Source organism: Erithacus rubecula (genome assembly GCF_903797595.1).
Source record: "Erithacus rubecula genome assembly, chromosome: 5".
In the NCBI taxonomy this organism is placed as follows: domain Eukaryota; kingdom Metazoa; phylum Chordata; class Aves; order Passeriformes; family Muscicapidae; genus Erithacus; species Erithacus rubecula.
In genome coordinates this window covers 58,550,402-58,576,127 of record NC_136687.1, presented here as the reverse complement: position 1 = coordinate 58,576,127, position 25,726 = coordinate 58,550,402, and the positions used below count along the sequence as shown (strand labels likewise).

Genomic DNA, 25,726 nt, shown 5'->3' with positions numbered 1-25,726 from the left:
TTTTCTTCCTCAAATCCAACTTTGCCATATTTAATTAGTCTATGGATGTATCATCTCATTTCTCCTGCTCTACAAAAATAAGAAGATTCAACTTTTGTTTTGCTCCAGCAGAAGAGTTTACCATTCATGTAAGAATCACTTTGTATGGAGATGCATAGCAAACTCCCTTGCCATTAGCACAAGTGCCAAGACCAGTCAAGTCAGACTCTTTCTGCAGGTTTATGGAAGAGATGTGAAGTCTGAAAGGGTGACAAGGTGAAGGAGGGGAATTGTTGTCACCTTGTTTTACTGTGCTTCTGCTTTGAAATGTGTGAGAATGAAAGACTGTTCCTATGATTACCTTTCAAGCACAAAAAAAAAATTACCAAGGGTCAGAAACCAGTCAGTTACAGCACTGTCTGTTTTAAAGACATGGAGTCCTTTAAACTTCACATTCAGTCCTTTCTCTTAATGTGGAAATGAAAGGTTATAGGCAATTTTTTGTGTGTGTGTTGCAGAGATATTTCAACTTAATTGGATGTAATGCTCAGAAGAAACTGTTAACACAACGTTAGTTCTGTAAAGCCTGGGCTGTCTCAGCAAAGAAAAAGACAAACTGACTTCAACCAAACTAAACCCAGAAATCACATGCTGGGGACACGATTAGTCCAACCACATTAAAAAACTCCAAACAGAAAGAGCTCCCTGAGTTATCAGACCTACTACAACATGCAACAAAACCTAATATTTTCCATAATATATTCTATAGCTCAAGCCTAAAAGTAGCTAGAAAGCTTTGTGTCTATATCCCCAGAAAATGTTGTTCCAGAAGCAGACTGGTTTAGCATCAAGAACCTTCTGTAATCTTCAAAATAAATGTCTCAATGTACAAATTATCCACATTATTATGCCAACAATTACCTTTATCTTACATGTACATTCTTTTTTTCCATTACCGGAAGTGGTAAAGAAGCCAAGTTCTGGGGTTGTTTTCATCTTTCATTCATCCCCTGTAGGAAATGCTTTCCAGTTCTCACAATCCTTCCCTGAACACATCTCTCAGGACAACATGTAAGACCAAACCCATATAAATCCCCAAGATATACAAGTCTGAGTTGAAACTACCTTACTTAAAATGAGTCTCACCTGGCTTTGGCCCCATAATTTATTTTCATATTTAAACAACTGTTACACATTTAAACCACACTATCTTGGCCCTACCTACCATTATGAGCAGCACTTGTTCTCCAATTGATATTCACAAAAATGGTTTCTCTTGTGATGTGCCCAGTAATTTCAATCTTTACTGCAATACAATTACTTGTTTCCAGATTCAGCACTGCAGAAATCTACCAATGCCCCAGAAGTCTCAGCCCCTTTCAGTGAACTGACATCAATCCAAGTGGTTTCTGCTTCACTGGCATTTCCTCCAAGTTGTTCCAGCAACACTCTAATACCATTATAATATCATGTACTATAGTGCCACTCAATAACATCTATTTCTAGGTTTCAGTCATATCCTTCAACAGTCATGTTCAGCTATGCCTACTATGCTATTACCTTATGGCTGTGATATCCAGTCTAACATTTTGCAATTCAAATTATTCCATTTTGTACTCCAAGCTCTTGGTATTTGCACAAAAGTGTTTCAGCTTTGCTTGCACTTCAGCTAATGCACAATCTTAACTGCACTGAAAGCTGCATAGTCATAACCAGTAGTTACATACCTGACTACTATTCTCAGAAATATTTATTGCACTTAACTTTTATTCTAATAATTGTCTCTGTTGTTCTGTACAGTTACATCACTATTTCTCTTCATGTACACTTTAAAGAAAAAAAAGTAGGCATTATGCAAATCTGTCAGATTTCTCAATTTCAAGTTCTTCAGCAACAGCATAAATCCTCAATGCCAGTGAGCCATTTCTCTGGAGACTGCAGTTTGATCTCATCTTTTCAAAGACTTCTCTTCCAGTAAATGCATTTTAAATGGCCAAAATTTTCAAATCCTCTCTGTAGGAAAAGGTCTCGTGTGATAGATCTCTGTTATCCTGTTACATCTTTGTTCTGAGGCCTGGGAGAGCTCTGTTCAACGCCAAGTAAGCCTGTACATGTGCCATGCAGCTTCTCCAACCCCACTGCACTCTTCCTTTGTTTGAAAGTTTGAACAAACTTTCAATATCTCTGATCTTCAAAACTCTCTGCAGAGTCACAAGCATATACCTGCAATTACCCTCCATTAGCCAGATTTCTCTTCAGCCTTGTTTTTTAGCACCTCAATCTTCCACTGGGATGTTGAATGAACAGGTTGTATTGATTTACCTGTGGAGTTACCATTTTGTCCAGCTCATCTGTAGACTTCAAATTTTGCATATGCCTATGTCTACATTCCACCACTATGCCCAAGTCTTATGTGACCTCAAGCCTGTAAGCTTTTGGTCTTTCCATGACAAACCAATAAAATAAATAAAATAGGCTAGCAGGCTTGGAAAAAGAGATTCATTGCAACTTCACATTTCTTTCACCTCCCCCAAGTAAAATGGGGTGTGACCATGGGTTACATTGAGCTTTTAGTGACTCATTTTTTAACCATGAGTAACAGGGGTGGGGGGATCTCACAAAAAAATATAGGGGTGATTTCTGAAGACTCTTTAAAAGTTAGTGGTCATATTCCTCTAGATATAAAAAATCCAAGCATCCAACTAGAAATTTAAGGCAGAAAACATTCAAAGCCACAGAAGAAGGTGCAACACTTGTTCTCTCTTCACAGCAAAGCAATGCAGTCTCAGCTGATAAAACCTAAGGGTACTACCATAGTAACAAAGCTCTGAATCTCAAATGGTGGCCTGTCATTTTCTTAAACAACAATAAAGAAAATCACAACAAAACATGAAAGCAGCAGCCACAAATCAGTATTTCCATCCTCTCAGATAGTAAAAGGAAGTCAGAGGTAATTTAGAATAAGAAACAATAGATAGCACTATCCCTGTCACTGGGAAATACTGATAGAGAAACAAGCTCTCATTTCTAAAAGAATGTGAAATGAAAAAAGCCCCACACAGAATACACGCAGCAAAGACAAAAAGTTGCAGTTTCTCATGTCATAGACCAGAAAAAGTTAATATAGCAACTCTGTTATGAATCTTGAAGAAAGGTTTCTAAATAGTCCAGGTAACACTTAAATTTCTGTGTGATTAAACTATTTACAATAGGCTAGACTCAGAGTTCAGAAAGTTATGATGGAACACTAATTCTATTTGGTATAATTATGAAATTATGTACTTCCTTCTACAAGAACAACCAATCTTTTTTTAGCACATAGTTTCTGAAGGTATGGTTTCACTGTTAAGCACAAATGTCATTCACACATACCTAAGAAACTACAAATATTTTTACTCATTTTACATGCTCTCACAGTCTTAGTACCATAGCTTGTAATAACATTGTGTGACTCTTAAAGAAACACAGTATCTTTTTCTTTTTTGTTGAGTGCCTTATTCTATTCATCATGAAAAATACATGGAGCAGTAGCTGGAATATGTTGCTTCTTTCTACTACTATATCATGCTAAAATATTGGGGGAGAGCAAGTAAAGTAGCAGTTGCACACAACCATAAAAGTTTTTTTTTTTATCAGCACTTTCTTTACAGAGAAGATGCAAACAGGAACACCATCAAAACACTACATGAATTCAAAACCTAAAGTATTTTTGTACAGAATCCAAAGTTCACAGACAGAATTACTTTAGCATTACACCAAACTAAAACTCATATTTTCACCAGAAAGCTTAACATATACAGATACCTTTTTTAAAAAGGCTTTGAACTGTGTTATTGGAAATACTAAGCCTGTTCTCTCAGTTCAGACAGAATCACAAACATAAGACCCTAACCAAAACTTAAAAGTGTATCTTTTGAAGTACTAAAAATGCCAATGTCGATTATCTCCATCTATATCATAGCACCAAAGAGTTATCCATTGAGTCACAGAACACAATTTCTCCAATTTTACAAAAGAAAGGCCAGACATCCTGATATCTGAAACAGAGCTGTCCCCATGTCTCTCATGAGTGGTACAGAAATGCAGTAACTGCTACCAACACAAGAGGGAACACAGCTTCTACCACATCTCCTAAAAGCACACAACACTCATTATCCCAGGCAGTTCATGGCCATCTGACTCCCTTCAAGGAAGTCCAGCCCTCCTGCAAACATTAGCCTAACCCTGTTTCTTGTACACTCAACCTCCCCTTTCTGGCAGCTATTTAATTTCAGGCACAATGTAACCCACTTCACCCTGGCAAAGTCTGACTAACTTGCCTGTAACACATACTCAGACACATCCAGTAAAACAAGAAGAGCAGGTTTGATTCACACTAGACTTTTTTAAAGCCAAAAAATAATCCTATTAGTAATTTACAATTAGTTTCCAGATGATTTTTTAGCAAATGACAGAGCTCAGACTTACCACATCTACCTGAACACACACCTCCTTACTATCAACCTTACTTCTTACCATTTTTAATCCAGCTTGATATCCCACATACTGGCTATATTTATAATAGACCAGAGGTTTGCTGATTTGTGTGTCCTTGACTATCTTTTCTTGATTATTTATTCCTTTACTTTAATATTCAAGTACCTTTTTTTAACCTAGCTGCAACTTTGAGATGATTTTGAAGACAAACTTGGCAACCTCTATTTCATAAATACAAAAACATGGAAGGTCAATATAGGCATTCTGCAGGTACAAGAAAGCTAAATGCTACCCTGTAAAGAAGCTGTATGCATGAATTGATGGGATTAAAGGGAAAACTACTTACTGAAAACCTCAAGTAGGATTGATCATATAAAAGATAAGTGGGATATATAAACATGTGATGCCTAAATTAATCCATCTAGGATAAAGATACCAACTCACTGATAGGACTTCAAGATAGCATTAGGCAAATGACTGAGAGAATAATTCCAGGTTTAGCCTGGGATCAGACAGCAGGTAACTCTCAGTATGCCTGATTGCATCTGTATTTTTCAGACACACTAGAAACTAACTTGTAACACTGCACAACTTGATTATTATGACTTTGACAAATTTTAAAAAACACTGAACAGCCTATTCAACTGCAAAAGGCCCCTAGGTCAAATAGAAACAATAGGGAGTCTAGATGTTCTGCATTCTTAAAAGGAAACTAATAAGGATATTTGGTAAAACTTTTAAACTTACTAATCACATTAGCAAGTTTTTGATGTATTACAACGATTTCTACAGCAGCCTCTAGAGGATAAGAGAATGGTATACCCTCAGAGGACAGGAAATACTGAGGCATCAAGTTCTGCTACTGAAGAGGAAAAGAAAAGGACAAGCTAATCCCAAAATAATAGATAAGAAAAAATTAATTCAATGCTCTCATAGGGACTCCAAACCAAAGAGTTGCTAGGACAAAAAAAAAAAAAAAAAAAAAAATTAAAATTAAAAAAAATAATAATAAAGAGAACAAATATAATGCAAATCTTACTTACTAAAATGCAAATCCATAATTTCTAATTTATGAAACTCATGAAGAAGCTCAAGATTTCTTTCACAGCAAATATCTGTAGATGCAGTTAGGACCAAAACCTGCACATTGTGGGGTTCACTCCTGTTGAACTCTGTTTTATGCAAAGAAAGAAGAAAAAGAACATGGCATAGGAGAAACTCTAAGCTACTAAGCACTGTGCTACCAGTACATCTAACTAATAAATCTGACATAATGCTGCAGTAGGAACCTACAGTTATTTCCAAAGGCTTTGTTTCAATGAAGAGCTAACATTAACACTATTAACAGTATCTTTAGAGCTAGCTTCAGCCTAAAGAGCAGGTTTTTCATGCAGTATGTGACCACTTTGTCATAATTTTCTTTGGGCTACTACATGCCACATAAAGCCTACATTCCAATGCTTACTCTATAAAATCAAACAGCTTTCAGATTTATTTGTGGGCCAGAACCAGGCTAAACACAGGAAAAAAAACAATACATACATATATAATGCATAATTGTCAAGAATTACTCCTAAAGGAAAAAAAAATACAGCCAACTACCTTACCTGAGCTTAGTGCATCAAGGCACTGTCTTCAAGAAACTCATCTTGATTTCTTCTGATTTTTTTCACCTCTTCCCTGAAATTGTCAATTTTGTACAAATCCTACTCTCTCCCTCTCAAACAGACAGCACTGAATTTAGCAGTAACAGTGTGAAACTGCTGCACTACTAGCTGCCACTCCTCCCTCCTTGGGGAAGGCACCACCCCCAAGGCAAGGGGACCAAAAATAAAGATATGCTAATTCTCAACACCTGCTGCTCAACACAAATGAGCACCGGTATCAACACAAACTAGAACACCTGGCTGGGACCAGTAACAGCCAGAACAACATTTGTTTCTGCTGCCCAGCACTAACACCACAACAATCCAGTCAGGGAGAGCAAGTTCCCCAGCAACTTCTGCAACACCCAGAAAATCTCATCATCTGCCTTCTACTCTTGCTTGCCATTCTGCTGTACAAAGCCAGGGATCTCAGGATACTCAGTAATATAACTTGGATTTAATGTCAGTATGCCCCTTTTAAACACAGATGAATCATAATCCCTGAAGGTTATGGTTTTCCATACTTGCAAGACTGCTCCTGATGGGATTAGTTCTTGCAATAGCATAGCTGATCACCACCATTAAACAAATCCAAAAAACACATAATCAAGTAACGAATGTATGCAAATAAACAATTTCACAATTTCTTACAATCTGTAGGGACTTGTTGCTATGTCTAGAGAATGGCACAGTTTTATTTCCTAACCTAAAATTTCAGCAAAGCATTCAAAACCAAATTTCTCCAGCCTCCTGGAGTACTGATTATCTAAGTCCAGCTGCTGTTGTTTTCTGATGCCAATTTTCTTCAGCCATGTTCACTTTATGAGAGCACCTAATCTGCCCCACTGAGTCTGATTAAACACCAGACATGGCTAACTATAGACTGGTGTCATCCTGTTAGCAACAAAATAAATCATTCTCCAGAGAGCTCTTTACAAGGTGGCTCTGTATTCCTACAAACCTTGGTAAATAAAACAGGCCTGAAAATCACAGATAGATGGATGTTAGTGCTGGAGTCCTGCAAATGCTTTTCTTTCCAATGACTGCTCACTCCATCAATGACTGCACAGCCTCACTATTGCTTGTCTTACACCCTAGTTCCCTGACACAAATATTCTGTCAACTAGGAAAAGACAGAAAAACTCAAATCCTACCTGAGTCTTTGTGTTCAATCAGCCATTGAATGGTATATGTACAGAGCAAACATTTCAGACATATCAGAAAGGGCAATGATTTAGTTAATGAATTGTGAAACAGGGACCTCTGCTTACTCACAGGACTTTCATCTCAAAGGGACAAAATTCTGGTCCTACGTGTTGAGCCTTGGAAGACTCAACACTCTTGGGCACAGATTATAGGCCTCACAGTTTGATTTATTCATTTTCCTAAGGAGTTGTGTGGTGGTTTGAAAGTTGCAAAAACATCAGTGTGTCTGAATGCTCATGCCTCCCAGAAGGAAAGTAATTTTCCATTTCCAGAATGAAAATGGTACTCTAAGTGGTATGTTCTCTCACTTTGATGAAGAAAGCAATTTCTGTACAGGTTGTCCTGACTGAAAGCATATGAAGAATGGAGTAGCTAACTAAGAAACACTTCTGGTAGAGACAGGCAGCACATTCATTTTTCTGGTCCTTATACTCCACTGCTGCTACCAACAAAAATCAAGTTGAGCTGAATGGATGAAGGAGCAGAAAGCAACAACTGATCAACTTCATGAAATTTTCTTCAGAAAAAAAAAAATCTCATACCAAAGTATTATTGATAGAGTACACAAAAAACACTGTGAGGAATCAGCCAAATTTAATTTAAAAATATCATCTGGAGAAAAAGTGGATGTTTAATTCTGAGAAAGTTTTCTAGCTGAATTAACATTCTGAATAGAATATTGATGTTCAGATGAGCGACCATTTCGCATTCATTTGAGAAATATTTAAAGCTACAATTGTGAGTTAAGTATTTTGTCCACTGCTGCAGCAGAATCTGAGGAGTATATTGAATAGTGTATTATTTATTCTCAGAAGTAAGGAGATCAAACACACACTACACAAGCAGTCCAAGACTTTTCTTGTAGCTCATCACTGTGCCAAGATAGAAAGGGTTTCTGGGTACCTTCAGCTCAAAAACAGAGGAGAAAACCTGCTGGTTTTATAGGGGCACAGCACCCTCTGACACTGGGATGAACATGCAAGACAGCTGGTGTGTAAGCAATGGAGACTTCCCTTCCACTAAGGGCATTAATTATGGCAACCTGGGCAAAATCCAACTCCCAGATACATACCTAGAATTTCCTGCGCAGTTTCATGGATATTGTTCTTCTCTTTGTCCAGCAAAAAATTCAGCAACAGAAAAAACTAGCACGTGCCAGTGTATAGTTCAGGTATCTGATTGCTGAGTGTTTGGAACCATTTCAAAGAGAAGAGAGAAGGAGGGGAATAGTTCAAAATTAAATATTTCACTTCTCTGTTCTGGACTAATCCTTGAAAGGATCCATAATGTGTCTGGTAGCAATTTAAATTCTCATCTGAGCAACAAAATGGTCATACATTTACCCCAGGGAGAGAGGTGCTGGAAGCCAATCTGAGCATGAGAGAAGTAATTTACCCAAAGCACCTCATGCTTGGACTAATCTGAACAGCACAGAGATCGAGGCATCAGCTCAAAACTGACATAAATTAGAGCAATGCCAATTGAGCCTGAAGGGAGAAACATAACAGCTTCATCTTCCACTGTCCCAAAATCCAGTAGTGTACTTCTGGTCTTGCACTGCAGAGAGGATGATCAGGGATGGGACATCTATTTAGTAAGGAGAAAAAGAGCCCTGCAGACAAAATATATCTTAGGTTTGACAGTAACCCAGCCTGGCTGCAGCAGTGCCAGGCCAACTTGTCACAGAAGGCAGCTGTGCCACCAGCTGCCATGTACCAGAGGCTGGGGACATTGTTCTAGGACATTTCATACATCTTAAGACATACCAGTAACATTTATGCTGTCTGTTTACTCTACAGCAGAGCATTTAAAATACAAAATAATTATTAAAATATAGTTAACCTCCCAATAACTGCTTATCAGTAACCATGTTTTACTGTTTGCTGCACCTGGCCAGAGCTGAGGTTGTCTCTTTTTAGGTCTGATACTGTCTGGCAGCTGCTTTGCTGTTTTCCTCACATGGCAGGCATCACTCAAGATGATTTTAGAAAATACTTTGTTCATTTGTTTTGTTTTCATTTGTAAGTCATCTGGTTAAGTGAAAGGCTAAGTACAGATTCAAGCATGCAGTCTGTGTCTATTTAAAGACATGTCAAAATTTTGAAATGCTATCATACCAAAATACTTCCATCAAATCCCTTATCCATAGGAAAGGAAATACAAGGAGGTCTAGCTGGAGGTCAAATTTCACAGTTATTAAATGAGCACAGCTCCCACTGACAGCTGCTTTCCCTGCCATTTTATTACGTTTCCATGGATGCTGAGAAAACAATTCATATATTTGTCTAGCAATTTACATATTAAACTAAAGGAAGAAAGCTAAAAAACATGGTTAAAGAAATACAACAGTACATTCTGACCCCTAGATCATTGGCTAGAAAAGTAAAATTTGCCTCTTTTGACATCATCAGAGGACTCAACCCCACAGCACCAATTCTGCCCCTTCCTAGTTGGGTCTGAGGGGTGAAGAACACCAATCCAGATGGGCACAGGTTCCAGCTCACCACTGCACTTGGGAGCAATGTGACTTTTGCTGTTACTAAGTTAAGTGTTTCAGTGACAGCATTCAGGAAACTTTATTGGATGCCAAGTCATCCAGTAGAATAAACACTGTTGTCTTGTACCAACTGATTACAGAATACTCATTATTCTTCTCTTTCATGTGGTAGAACTCAATACTACCTGGCAGGCTTTGCATGCTCTTCTGCCTGTCTTTTTCTGTCACATTGCTTAACTAAGGTTATTTACTCCTGTGTTAGACTGAAAAATTACAATCATATGCAAAAGAGTGACTGGATTTTTTTAAATTAATTTTTTGACTATGACTTGCACAAGATTTTTGATAGCCATGCAACTAATTTGTAGGCTACCCAAAATAAATTGCATTTTATTGATAAACTATATAATAATTTTTAAATGTTTTACTTCATATTTCCTATTCATTTCTATACAGCCACAGAAATGTTATTGGAAAACAAAGGACTAGTTTTGAGATTCAACTGAGGTGGTTTTGTTTGTGCTTTTCTTAAAAAACAAACAAACAAACAAAAAGGAAAAAGACAACAGCTCTGTCATGACCTGAATAAGTTACACTTAAATTTTATAAAGGAAAACAAAGGCAGAAACTAGGGGAAATACAGCACTGGCATCTTCTCCCTTGTTCTCCCAGCATTTCTGTCATTTCTCATTTTTCTGGTCTAAGATTTTCTCAAACTGCCCAAAGGTTTGTGCAGTTGATGTACTTGTAGCTGCCCTCCTTTCACTACCCACAGGAGACAAAATGAAACAGTTTATCTAAACTTTGTTACTTTTTCTTTTATTTCCTCAGTCTAAAACACACGCAACTACACTTCAAACTTTCATTTTCTTTACCTCACTGCTGAATTAATAGAACTTGTTGACAGAAAAACCTCAAAAACTGAGGAAGAAATTAATGCAGACAGCAAAATGAACCAAGAGACTGTCACTTCACCTCCAGTGACCACCCTTTTAATCCTTATGAAATATTCTCATCCTAATCCCTCATACCTACCTCCTACTTCAATTATCCCTGGCTGTCATTACAGGAACTACTTAGTCTTTCTTCCCATAAAACTGATTTCCACCATTTCCAACATTAGCATTCTCTAGCAAAGCCATTCTGTTCCCAAATCTTCCCTAGTTTCCCAGCATCTTACCATGTTTGAGGCAGACATTCCCTAAAACACTCTGAAATAGTTTAATCTAAACCACTATTTAAAAAATAAACAAAAAACAAGCCAACAACAACAAACAACAACAAACAACAATAACCTTATTTCAGACAGAAATGCCATCCATACTTTTTAGTTGTAAAGAATGTGATTAAACCTCCTGCATTCAGTGTGAAGGATAATGTTGCATTTCAGATTAAGGCAGAAAACTTGCACTACAAGAACGAAGAGGAAGAAATATTTCAGTGTATGGCAATGCATAGTCCTAACCAGATCATTAAGTAATTCTTAATGATAGGTACTACAACTAAGCTGGAGAATAGGAAACTGGGCTGGTGAGCAGTTAACAGCACACAAAAGTGACTCTGCACTCAGGGACAGGGAGATCTTGCCAAAAATTCTTCAAAGAAAGAATTCAAATTCAAACCATAACTCAAAGCAAGACTTTTAATAAAGCCACCAATGTGTTCTGGTTTTAATAATAATGTAGATTTAATACTGAAGATCTTAACTGAGGTTAATTTCTTGAACTGATCTGAACCTTCTGTTCCAGTGAAGTCACCAACTCTGACCAGCAAATTGCCCTGCAGAGTGAAATTCAGAGCACACATCCAAGGAGACAGCTCTTCCACTATGTCCTACTTCCATGAATGAAAAATAGAGCTGCAAAACACCAAGTTCCAGCTCAGAGCAGCACAGAAGAACTGTGCCAAAGCAGAGCTTAACGTAGTGCTGACATAGATGACAACTTTGAAGCTTTGTTTTTCTAGATTAAGGTAATTTCAAAATCTAGAAATATGGATGTTAATCTAAATTCCTCCCAAATCCGTGTTTATTTAGTTCCAATGTAATCTAACTTCTGGCAGTCATATACAAAGGAAGATTTTATGCCTTATCCCTTAAGCAAAGAGTGATTAAGAAGGACCAAATTTCCAAAGGAACTATGAGAGATATCTTACCTATTTCATCTGAAAAAATGACTGTAAGCTATTTCTTATGACATTGAATTAAATATTAATATTCCTTAATGTTACTCTTAACATTAAGAATCCTTGCACGTTAAATATTAAATCCACAACTAAAAGTAATATTGGAAAATTACTTGCAGAAACTGTTAGAGAGCTATGTCCTGTAATAATAAGAATTTTAAGTTAAATTCAGTTGCTATTATCAGGAATCACTGTCCCACTGAGCTAGAATGGAGACTGACTCAAAACATTTCCAAACCAATGTCAGAGAAGCACAAGGGAGTTCAATTGGATGCAACAGGAAAAGTGCTCATTATTTATAAACACAACAGCAGAAGCTTCTATAAGAATACTTATTTCTTCCTTTTGGTTTGACAGGTACCTCTAGCCACCACCTGTTTTCTTTTGCCACACTTTTGCCACAATTTTATATATATGTCCATTTATACAAGAGCACTCAGTTCTAGGCTTTCCCCCACAACTTCAGTATTGTGACTAATGCATTTACACAGGCCAGCAAGAATGGCAATAATTTATGAAGTAATGCTGCTATTTTCAAAGACCATATTCTGTAACAATCCAGCATACCAAGCACAAATAAAAATGGTTTTGAAAGCTAAAGGTTGAAAGTATTGATTCATTCTGAATTTTTAGGTTGACATCAACTTTAAAGTTTTAGATTTGGCAGCTCAAGATACAGCATAATCTCAAGTTCACACAAACACCAATCCTTACTTGGGCCATTAAGTGCAACCCTGAGCAACCCAGCCAAGACATTTCTATTTCCCTATGCTTCCCATGTGTGAATGGGATGTTAAGCTGGTGATGCTGTAGCCACAATGGTTCAATTACAGACAGACAAGGCTTGCAGACCAGGAGAGCACCCACACTACCATAGGCTGCATAACCTGTGCCAACAGAGCTTGCTTCATTGCACATGATGGTCACAGAAGCACAGAGAGGTTTGGGTTAGGAGTGATCAAAGATCATCTCCTTCCAACACCCTTGCCATGGGGAGGAATATCTTCCTTTAAACCAAGTAGCTCAAAGCCCCATACAATCTAGCCTTGAAAACTTCCAGGAATAGAGTATCCACAGGTTTTCTGGACAACCTATTCCTGCATCTCACCAGCCTCACAGTAAAGAATTTTCACCTAACATCTAATCTACACTTGGCCATTTTCAGTGTTAACTCATTATCCCTTGTCCTGACACTCCATGCCCCAAGGGTCCCTCTCCAGCTCTCTTGCAGCACCATCAGGTTGCTGTCAAGGTCTCCCTGGAAGCCTTCTCCTTTCCAGCTAGACACCTTTCTCAGCCTGTCTTCACAGGAGAGGTGCTCCAGCCCTCTGACCATCTTCGTGGCCTCTGTATTTGTTCCAACACATTCACATCCTTCTTATGCTGAGACCCCAGAGCTGATGCAGCACTGCAGGCAGAGTGTCACCAGAGCAGAGCAGAGGGGCAGAATCCCTTTCCTTGACCTGCTGCCACAATGCTCTGGATGCAGCCAGGGTATTGCTGGTTTCCTCTGTGTCCTTCTCTCTGCCCTAAGGGTATTCCAATAAACACAATAAAACACAATTCCTGCAACAGATCTCATCTTTCTCTTCATTTAGAAGTGAAAAATTAAATATTTCATAATGAAAACATTCTCAGAAAATTGGTATAAAATATACTTTAAACTCACAACTTTTGGACCACATGCTGTTCGTACATTTTTAAAGCAAAACCAGAGATAATTTTGAAAGTTTCTAAAATGTTGCATTGTAGACAAAGTGTTAGTTTCTGTACAAAAGCTAATGAGTTTCCAGTAGTTTTCTTTGGTAAATGGGTTAACTAAATTAGAATTTTCAGTTTGGCCTTTTTTTTTTTTTTTTTTTTTTTTTGCTCATTGTTTTTAATTAAGTTGGTCCCTTGCCTGGAGCAGCCAGAGTTGTTTACTCACAATGGCCGTGAAATTCCCTGTGCCTGATGGTTTAATTATCTCCTCATTGCCTGGTAATTCTTTTAAGGCTTTTTTTCTTCTTTTTTTTCCAATGTGGCAGAGCAGACAAGGAGAATCATCTGTCTTTCTCTGTCCAATCTTATGAACTTACTTACACTGTCCCCTCCTTCACATACGACAACTTTTAAATTGACAGATTAAGGCAGTGTCTATTTTCAAGGTAGTATAAATTATTTTGTTTATTTTTTTCTGTTATCTGAGCCACTGCAGTCCATGACCTGTACAAACACCTGCTGCCTACAGACATGACAGGATCTGAGCTTTGTTTATTTGTTTGGTTGCATCACCTGTCAGATGCAGAAAATTCTACTGAGAAGAGCATGGCAAGTTCCAAGCACCTCCCACCTCAACACTGTCTGATTCTGTTAGAGGTCTGGCTGTGATGAGAACTAGGTCTGAAAGCTATGAATATCCTTCACTGGGCTAGAATGGGAGCAACACTATTTGGACAGAAATAGAACAAGCTGAAAGATAACCATCCATGAAGAAAAAGGAAAATCCAGTATTGCTGACAAGTGGGCGAGTTGGCTGTAGTATGACAGAGACTTTACAAGTTTTTGACACTAACACTTCTCATTAAGTTAAAAAAAAAAACAACTATATGCATCTTTCATTAAAAAAAAAAACCAAACCCATATTGCTCAGCAGTATGTAAGAACAGAAAACACTGTAGTCTAAGGAGGCAGCCAGCTTATCTCCTCATAGCCACAGAAATTCTCTAAACACAACCAGGAATGAAACAAACTTTCAGGTATGATGGAAAGTAGCCAACCACACAAAGACTTATCTTCATTGTTAAAGATTCAGGAAAGCTGCAGCACTGAGACTGGCTATGGCATACTCCTTTTTTTTTCCAGCTAGTAGGCAAACTTCTATTAGCTTCAATGTTTTTATGGCTTCCCAGAGGTGCCCTGCTCTGCAGACACCAGCTCTCCTCCAGAGATACAGAGGAGGCACACTCCTTAACAGAGACACATCTTACCTTGCCTGTTTAAGGATTCTAAATTCCAGCCTGACCCTCAGCCCAATGAGTGTTTCCAAGATGAGGCATGCATTTCCTACCAAAATACCAGCACACCTGGGTTTTCTTACCATCTTATCCCTTCTGTGCATTTCCAGAATCAACATATGAGAAGCTAAATCACTGATAAGTTTTAAAATTTCATTTTTAAGTTAAGATTTTATTTATTTTTAGAAAACAAAACCCAAAAGCCAAGATCTTCCAAAGTGCTTCCTTGAGCTGCAGTAAACCTACAGCACTGCAAATGGGGTCAGAATCTGCTCCCATCACTTAAGGGAGGTGAGAGATGTGTGACATTGCTGACTACACAACAAAGGCTCTTTTGAATTATTTACTACAGCAGAACTAACAAATCATCTGGGTGCAAAGCTGCAACACTGTTCCAAATACAGAAATGAAAAACTAGGGTCAAAACTGACAGGCTGTGTTGTCTTTTAAAATTGCTTAAAAATATATCTTCTACTTCATTGTTCAATTTCCAAAAAAAATATTTCTACCTTAACCTTCAAACTTTAGTGGGAGACATTGTTCTGCCAGAACACAAAAATAGATTCTCATAGCTGATGTTTTCCAGAATTTAGCAAGCATCTGCCAAGAAAAATTCCCACAAATATAGGCTAGATCTTGATCAGTATTTTATTTAAAATAGGCAAAATATTTTATGTTTATGTTTTACAGTGTTTTGGCCCTCCCCCCTACCATTCCATCTGGAAGAGTTAATGAGGATAAAGGTAGCTCTTCTTTTTCTAAAAGGGTAAAAAAAAAAAAGCCCCAAAAAACAGAGAGAAGCCATAAACATCTCGCTTCAGGTAAAATTCACAAGCATGTAATTATTTTAACATACCAAAATTGATTGTTAAGGTAATTTCAGAGCACTGAAAATGAGTACTCATAATTTTTCTTTTGAAAAAGAGTGCCATTTTTCTATATTTTACTCTTGATATAAATCTTAATAAATATTCACAGATAACTCTCAGACACCTCATTAACAAGCTGTTCAACAAGTAGACCAAGTACTGATAAAGGTGTTTAAAATAATTGTTATAAATGTATCTTCTCATTGTAACATGGAAACAATTGCAGCATGTTTTCTAGTGAAATACCAGATTTATGTAAATGTGATAACCAACAAACACCTGAAAGGAGGCTCCAGGGTTTGGTTCTAGTAGAAAAAACAAGTGAGAATTCCAGATGGGTTGGCTTCCTTTTATCCCCATTGCTCAGGGAAGAAGTGACTTGCTCCCAGAGCCTCTGGAGACTTTCCTTTTCACCACTTGGCTTCCCAGATCAGCATCAGTAATTCCTTCAGTTTTCACCCATGTATTATAAACACACAGCCCAAACTGGACTAAAGGATTTCATTTTCCTTATAATCATGGTTGAAGGTGAGACCTTTAGACATCAGATCAGACAGTTTATTTCTGGAATACTTTTTACACAGGTCTAAAACAAGCTACCATTTAATCTTGCTTCAATGTGTCTCTTCCTTTCACCCTGTGACTCAGTCGGTGACTTTTCACATTCTGCTTTTGTCAGGGATCTGCTCTGTCAGGTTCCCACACATCTTCAGATCAATCTTCAGCTGCAAATTGTAGGACAACTCCTATTACCACTAATATGGGCATCCACAAGCCTTCTTTGATAAATTGGTGCTTAGCATGCTATTACTTTTCTGCAAGATTGCCACAGCTTGCCATTCAATTAGCATCAGTCAAAACAAACAAACAAAAATAGCTGTGAATGCTGAACCAAAACAATCCAAACTGAGATATGGTATCTCAATTTACAGTTGGAGTTCAAGCAACAACTAAGATTCAGAGCTGCCAAGGAGAATTTGTGCCAGGTTTCCTTTGCTGTAACTATGAATGATAAAAGTTAGGGCTGAATTTCCCAAAAACTACATGAACATAGAGGGCCACTATTTACAGTGCCCCTCCAGGACCCATACATAAATTCAGCAAGTCTGAAAGCACAGGTTTACTTGACTATCTACATTTTCTGCTGGTAAAACTTTCACATTATCTTCAAAATATTGATGTGACATATCAATGGTACTGAACACTTTCTTCTGTGAAAAGCATAATAGTATGAACAAAAAGCAAGGAGGGAAGTGTTTCCTCACTAAATACTCCCACTGCCTCATAGTACTTTTGTGTCTTCTGCTTAAAAGAAGCCATTATCAAAAGTTGGGATTTTATAAAATGTTCATTCTCCAAACAATATTCAGCATATCCTGATTTATACCTTATATATGTACAGACTTTTTCATTAATCATCTGATTAATTACTGATCAATTACTGCAAGGTTCTAAATATATCTCCATGCATATTTTGACAGCCTAAATTCATTTAATAACCTCAGCATGTGGACAGCTTGGCTCTTTGCAGTACACAGTTCCAAAGAAGCTATTGTGATCAGGCTTTTCATTTTTTGTCAGAGTGAGAAAATCCAATTTATAAAAACGTAAAGCTTTCATGGTGTTACATCAAACTGCTTCCTCATTTCACTTGCAAATACACAACAAAGCAGTTCAAGAACTCTGCACAACCTTTACAGGCTGGGTCCTCTGACCCCTCTTGCTTTCCATGCTTTAGTAGGGAAATCTCTCTTGCCTACTGCATCTTGATGGCATAGAAGCTGATTTGAAGGTTTCTGTAAATATTATTTTCTCCACCCTGATCAGAATTTTTGTATCATCAGACATTGCTGAAGGAAAACTTCGAAAGTATTCCAAACTTTACTAACAAAGGATGTACTTTACTCATAGACAACTGTCCGAGCTCCCACTGTCACTTAAGCTCTCTTGCAACACTTGAAAAACTTTAAGACTTTAAGATGATTTTAAGCTTTTTAAGACTCACACATTCTACCATTTTTTAAAAAGAATTAAATCAACAGCAACTGGGGATGGCTCTGTGTGTATTTATATATATACACATACATATACATATATACACACACATATAAGTTCAAACACATACACACTCTCTAAATGAAAGACAGTAAACTCCAACAGTATATGCATACCAGATCATCCTAGATAAATTATAAATGGCTATAATACAGCTATAAAACATTAAAATGAAGTCTCACCCATCATTGTTTCAGCAGTTGACAGCTTCTGTCCTACAGTTAAAAATATACATCTCACATAATATTTTCAACAATGTGTGGTTTTCCTAACCAGTAACTAACTACAAACACAAGCCAGCTAACCACAATAAAAGTGTAGACTGAATTTTCAGTATACCAGCTATCTTACAGTAAATGCCCAAACATACTCCCTGACTCAAGGTAAAGTTCAAGCAAAAATTAAGACCATGAAGAATAAGTGACCTCATATCTAAGAGGAGATTATGCAGTAATAATGCTCTTGTCTAGAAAATGATCCACAAATGTGGCAGCTTCTATTGGCTTCATAAAGAATTCCAAATGATTTTAGGCTTCTTCATATTTTGCACTGCCACCTAGTGTAGGCTGTATCGATACATTGCAAATTTTCAACTATTGCCACCTGTGGTACCCAAAAAAACCAAAACAACCCCTATAAAAACAGCAGCCATCACTTTTGTTTGTCTTACCAGTTCCTAGTAAAAAATGCCAATGCTAGCCAGCTGAAACAAAATAGCAGAACTTAAAGTAACCTGACACCAGCAGCAGAAAGAAAAAAAATTCCTAGAATTAAAAAAAAAAAAAAATCCTAGCTGTAACTCTATGACTAAACAATTATCAAACGTGAATCATTTGGAAAAGTGTTTAATGTAGATTCACTGAGTGAAAATTAATGCAAGTTAAGCATCTGTGCTTGTAGAGAAACCACAGAATAAATTGAACAATATTTCTCAATTGCAGGTCTAAAGTGAGAATATTTGATGTTCTCACATTAAATGACATTTAAACTCCAATGTTTACTCTTTTTTTTTCACCAGGTATTTCTTCCTCACTTACATCCTCTGTCTTATTGCAAGGTTCAGTGGCTGGGCCACCATCTGATGACCCTGGTCCCAGTGCAATTGAGGAAAAAGCTGCTGTGCAGGACTGCAGGGGAGTTTGCTTTACAACCCACTTTCCACACAGAGGTAACACTGTGGAATTCTCAGTTCCAGCTAACCCAGAGAGGCTTCAGCCCATGGCCATTCTACAAAAGGCACCCAAGTTCTGTGTCATGACAGGCAGTAATACAGAAATTCCAGATAGAGCAGGGATCTACAGCTGTCTTTTGAAGGGGGGGAAAAAAATTACCCAACCCACACTCTTACTTGGCTAAAGCAAAAAAGCACTTCTAAGACACTATAAACTTCTAGATTATCAATTTGAAAAAATAAGGATCTTCTCATCAATTAAAATTATATTTTTAAAACTATAAAAATAGCAGACTGACGTTACTGTGAACGTCAAATGCACTATCTCCTACTCTGTGTACCAAACCCTGTTCTCATTTACAGAATAAAATGGAATAACTCAATAAAGATATTATTCCAAAATTACATTTCTATAGCAGAGAAAATTATTTCATCTTAGAAAACTCAGTTTTACTGACAGCTGTTTTCTTTAGCCACTTGCACAAAAGCAAAGCAAACAGAACCTGTTACTACTGCTACAGAAACACCATACAACCCCAGAGCAGATGCATTCTGCTTAATGCTCTATTTGCACAACTGAACAAGATACCAAGCCACATTTAACACCTAGATTTTACACCCAATGTTTCTCAGCCATTTTCATAACAGAAATATCCTCCCTAGGTTTAGTGCATCTTACTAGCATTGCTATAATATGCTAAAATCACACTTGATTAAATCAGACAATACACAAACTTGATGGTAAATGAACAGCTGTCAAAATACAATAAAAGCTTATTCCCCACAAGACTTTCTTCCTCTTAATTGTCCATTACCTCCATATCCACCTCTTACAGCCATGTTAAAACACAGGGTCTTTGTAGTGCCTCACATTAAGAGATTTCACTCTATTTGCCAAAAATAGTGTTTCTGCAGCAAGAAACTCTGATTGGCAAGGGTACATATAACAGAATGAAAGAGATTGATACAAAGGAAAGTGGTTTAGTTCTTTATACATGTTAAGAGAAAGTTCTCCCGAGACTGACTTTACTGCCATACTTGGGATAAATTTTCCCTGGGGTCACAGGGTTGAATTTCACAGAAACAGGATACAAAACAAAACAAAAGACATCCATCAAAAAAGCACAGATGGATTTGATTTTTAATGCTATGACACCCAGTAACAGTGCACAAACTCAGCCTGCCAAAGTGACCTTGATAAACAGCACCACATTTAACACTTTGACATGGTACTATGTCAAGTAAGCACCTTTAGCTTGAGTTTTCTTATGTATTTTCATTAAATAGAGCCTGATTCAACATTTTAAAACCATCTCAAGGAACCTCTGGGGCAAATTCACTGGCAAATAGGAAGAAGCTTAGTTTGCCAGACCGAAACAAAAAGGCTTTTAGCATCTAAACCCAATTTTAAACTTCCTGTGCAGAGACAGAGCTGAAGCAACTGTCAACAGAATGCTCCTGCCCAGTCTCTTTGGATTCTGAAGGGTGAAAGTCCTTTAGACCTTGGATCTATAACACCTGAGAAGCAGAAATAACTGTACATTTCTTAAAAGTCACGCCAACAACATTGGCATCAAACAATTCAAAACCCATTACTGAAACACGTAAGCAAACTTTATCATTCTGAACTTGAAAAACCTACAGAATAAGCAGATACAGTTTGTTCTATTCACTCCCTCTCAAGACAAATTAATAATCATACCATGTCCACTTTTCACTATGTTATTTCAGTATCCCTTGCCAAAAAGGTACACAAGACTTGGAAGACAGACAACATATTCTGTCTCCTACCAGCAATTTTCATAGTAGAATGGATTGCTTAAATCTGATTTGCTCTTTGAGATCCTGAGATTCCTATTTAGTTAATTTATGATGACAGAAAAAATGGGGAAAAATCTTCCCCAAAAAGGCCTGCTACTGACCTGGCCAAATCAAACGAATCTACCTTTGCAGATTATGGAGAAAATGGACTAGACAATTCTACATCAGTAGTTGATACAGATTTTTTTCTCTTCTAGCAAACAGTAAAACCATAGCTCTCCAAACAGCAGGAAACTCAAACCTACAAACTTCAAACCCTCCTTAGAATTTTCAGCTTATTTTGTACAAAGACAAGCAAGTCTTTTTAAATAAAATTCAGTATCACTGTGAAGCCATCTCTGAGATGAAGTCCAGCATCACACTCAAACTTTGTGCAATCCAGCTGGCCTTTCACAGTTTGCCTCAGGTTTTCTATAATGTATCAACTGTTCAGAACAGGAGAGCCTGGGAAGTTAACTGACCAGATCCTTACCCAGATGAGTTAATAAGGCATTCCCTTAAAAAAAAAAATTATAAATAAATAAATAAATTAACTTAAAAGACAGCAAGAGTGAAATCAGTTGTGGATGCTGCTAGATAAAGAGATGGAGAACTCAGGATAAAGTTTTAGTGAGATTCCCAGGTTTGTAGGTGAAATCAGGAAGTGTGGGGAGGGCCCCTAAACCCAGGGTAAGAGGTAGACAAGACCCAAGGCTTGTTGAGGTCAGGACTGCCAACTCATCCCAAATAACATTTCAGCCTTCCATTTAGCTCATATTTTGACACTCAAAGTGAGATTTACAAGTAAATTTAAAAAGTACTTCATAGAATTTGAGTTACATCAGCTCAGATTACTTCAGAGAGAGAATCCTTTCTTAAAAGTGTAATAAATAACATTCAAAATTAATCATAACAGCAAAATATTAGTATAATGCAAGATATTTAATAAACCAAGCAAAACTAGCCCTTCCTAACAATTTCCATCAGTCAGAGCATTTGACATATGGGAAGGGTTTGAAAATATAAGTCAGGGAGAAACATGTAGCTAACTGCTGTTTAAGCATGCTGGCTCAAGTCATCAAAAGTTTTGAAGAAACTTTTGTGTTGGGAGTAACTGTGCACCTTTTGATTTGTCTCAGTAAATGATCTTACTTCCTCCTGTAAATCTGTTACATAAACTCAAAAAATATTGTTTTCATATTTCCCTGCAGAAGTCATATGCTAAAGATATATATACATAACAAGCTAAATAATTCAGCATATCTATCAATCCCACCACTTTGCCTCCAAAATTCAGAGTGAATTTAGGCCTAGGCCTATTCAAACAATTACTTCACCTGCAGACTCTCTCACAGCCTTCACTCATTTCTGTCACCAGCAGCACTGTCCTCTACAGGCTGACTTCTATGTCTTCCACTCCTGTGGTTTTTGTTGGGGTTTTGGGGAGGGTTTTGTCATCTTACAGTACAGTAGACTTCCAGGCACTAAGCAGAGTATTAATCTTGCACTTTTGGCTCACAAAACCTTCACCTAATGCGAAATCTTTCAGTCAGATCAGAAGATAAGGAGACTATAGATCATAAAGGAGGATCTGTAAGAGGCACCTGGATACACCTGCTCAAACTGATATACCTTAGGCTGAGGAAGACATAATTCTTTGATAAAAAAAAAACTAAAGTAGCCTCATGGATAAGTGTCTCCAGAGAATGAGAAACCCGAGCAAAAGAAGGATCAGCCGCACTTGCAAGGTTTGAGGAACCCATGGAGAACTGGAACTTGAAGCTTCAGTCAGCACAAGAAAGCCAGTAAAAGAAAAGATGTATTTTAAATAAAGATTTAATCTTATCTTGAGTACTGTAGAAACTGTCAGAAAGCAGAAGGGAAAAAAAAAATAGGGCTCTGAAGTAGTAACACTGCCACATGCTGCCACTAATGCCATCAGGGCTATAAAAATCTCACAGGACTAATAGCTGCTCACATTAATCGTGTGATTTGTATCCTAATTTTGGTGAAGTTATCAATATGTGTGAAGTAAACAGCATTCAGTCCTGCATGGATAGATACAGTAATGAGTGCTTATATACCCAAACACTATCCAGTATACAGATTCACAGAACAAAAAATCCGAGATACTGCAGGGCTTTAAAGCCAGCTCAAATTTAATCAAGTAAAATAAAAACAACATTGAAACTAATCAAATGACTAGAAAACTGCCTTTTTAAAGTCTGCTATTACACTTGTAAATACTTATCCAAACAGAAGTTTTGTCAGTAACCAGTTATTTGCATACTATTTCTTTGATACAGACCGAGAAAGAGACATTCTCCCCATCATTCTTGCTGTGTAGGCATCATTTACATACAGAGAGAGCTGTAAACCAGTAAAGACTGAAAATATTCTCATCTTTGAGATTGAGAGTCAGGTTTAAATGGCATACGTATGGCCTGATTTTAGTATATCTCTTTTAACACATCATTAATGGGTAAATAAACAAGTAAATTTCTTCTGGCAAGGAAGATAAATGGAAACATAATTAGGCATCAGATGAAAACACAGCTCCACAAAGATTTGATCCTATTATTTCTATTTTGGATAAGATACCGGCTTAGTTTTGAGAACCAAGCTGGGAGTCCCAAGCTCTGCCATTCACGCTTCAAAATCTCTGTGTCATTTCAGAGAAAGAAAACAGAGCCCTGCTCGACTGTAGATCAGAAATTGAACATCATCCCCCACCACCCCCCCTTTTTCTGGCTGATACAATTTCAAGTTACAACTCTGCTCAACTTAATTATCTGTAATACCTTTCTTGTGGTTTCCATTACATCTCGGCAGACGCTGCTCTTTGCAAGATGGGGATGGGGATCCTACAGCTCGGTTACTCCACCGAATTAACCCTTAGCGTCGCCCATAGAAGTCGCTACCCTCACCTAAGTATCCCGAACTTTCGAATGCGACACAAAACCTTTGCAGATAAGATCCTCGGGACCCCGATACCCCTTCGGCAGGGCCACGGCCACAGCTGCAGGGGGGCCCGGCACCGCGGCCAAGGAGGAATCCAGGCTCCCGGCGCGCAACGCCGCCGCCGTCGGGAGAAACCCCGGCGCGTCCTAGCGGGAAGCTGCCCTGGCAGCTCGGGTCCCTCCGCACCCCCGGCGATCCCCGGAGGGCAGCAGCAGGCTGGGGGCTCTGGGGCGGCCGGGCCACCTTCCTTCCTTCCTCCAGCGCCGGCCCTGAGGGGGCTGGAGAGCGGCAGCCGCGCTCGGCGCACCCCAGCCCGGATCGCCCCTCGCTCCCGGCGAACGCGCCTTCTCCCAGCGCTGCGCGCCCGCCGGGCTGCAACCTTAAGAAACTTGATAAGGGAATAAAAGGGAGGGACTTTGCCGGAACCGATTCTCGGCTTCTAATCTCTCCCGACGCGCCGGAGCCCGCGAGGAAAACAAGGAAACAAAACCCTGGCCAGCGGCAAGAGCCCCCGCACCCCTCCCGAGCGGCGGTACCTGTCCGGCGGCGGGGCGGCCGGAGCGGGACTTTCCCCCGGTGCGTGCGGGAGGCGCTCGGCGGCGGGCGAGCTGCTATTTATAGTCCGGAGCCTCCAGCAGCGCGACGGACGGCGAGAGGAAATGAGGAGCTGCGCGCCTGGGCAGCCGGAGCCGAGCCCGCCCGCCGCCCCGCTCCCCGCCGCCGCCGGCAGGGCGAGGTGCGGCTGGCTCCGGGCGCGGGCGCTCCTGCCCCCGGCGCCACCCCCGGCGGTCCCTGCCAATGTCACCGCAGGTGGCGAGGGGAGCCGCCAGCCGCCTCTCCGGCAGCCCTGCGGGCAGCAGGCAGCGCGGCGCGGCGCGGCTCGGCTCGGCTCAGCCGCGCAGAGGTGACCCGCTACTGCTGCTGCTGGAGGAGGCGAGACCGACACTGGGGTGTGGGAGGGAGATGCCGGCGCTTGCCATTCACCTCCTGCCGCCCAGAGGGAGCCCGGCCTCCGCGGCCGCCTCTGCCGACTGCCGGCGGCTGGCAGGCGGTGGCGGCAGCTCGCCCGGCCCGAGGGGACGGTCGGAACGGGCTGGGGTCGCTGCCGGGGAGCTCGGAGCCAGCTCGGCCCCGGCAGGCAGGATGCGGGGCACTGCGGCTCAGAGGAATGCAGCAGCACCGGTGGGAAAGGCTAGTCCCTTCGCTGTCCCGGAGCTGGAAATCCAATCTCTCTAGAAGGCAAGCAAGCGGCTTCTCGGAGGCGCTTTCCAGCCTGAAAACTTTGGGGGTGGGCGATGAGGAGTGTCTGGTCCTGTTAGGGAGGAAGATGGGAGCGCTACACCTCGCCTCCGGCCGGTGCTGCTGCTCCAGAAAGCACTCATGGCATCCGTACAGCCGGCCTTCGATCCACGGCATCTCAAAACTGGGTTTGTATGGCAACTGAGGAATAAAGATAAATATTTTCTAAAGCATTTTACTCAGTTGATAATAATCTTCTTTTAATCCAGGTTTTTTTCCTACTTCTATTGTAGTTAGATAAATTCTGGCATCTAAAGCTTCAATCAATCCTGTTGAGACTACTTGTGCATTATTGCAGGACACCGTCTGGGATTTGAGCAGCATAACTCACTCCTACACCATCATTCTCCAAGCAACTGAAGTTAATACAGATTAGATAGCTACATTAGCCTACTCAGTATCATTTGTTTCAGCGTTGGATTTAGTGTTTCCTGTGTTGTAATAATTGCAGTCATATACAAGGTACCAGCACAAAGCCTAACAACGATCTGTGAAAGCAAGACTGATTCAGCTTCGAGAGCTTGAAATCAAAACATACAGAGACACAAAGATGGGAGCTAAACAAATAGCTTTATAAGCTACACGAA

The 25,726-nt window shown here is 39.3% G+C and overlaps 1 protein-coding gene across 4 annotated transcripts in view; it reads right to left on the bottom strand.

The window, feature by feature from the left end:
- Window positions 1-24,495, bottom strand: part of INPP4B (inositol polyphosphate-4-phosphatase type II B) — a 279,334-nt gene extending 254,839 nt beyond the window's left edge. For 2 of the 4 annotated variants that reach the window (XM_079306683.1, XM_079306679.1), the window contains exon 1: window positions 6,063-6,268. Coding sequence is in view for 1 of the 4 variants with exons in the window: in XM_079306678.1 (XP_079162804.1) it covers window positions 23,681-23,698 (18 nt within the window). In the remaining 3 variants the exon portion in view is untranslated. Of the gene's footprint in view, window positions 1-6,062; window positions 6,269-23,680; window positions 23,864-24,376 lie in introns of those variants that run through there. The other 2 variants (XM_079306680.1, XM_079306678.1) reach the window with 2 other exon arrangements.
- Between the last annotated feature and the right edge of the window lie 1,231 nt (window positions 24,496-25,726).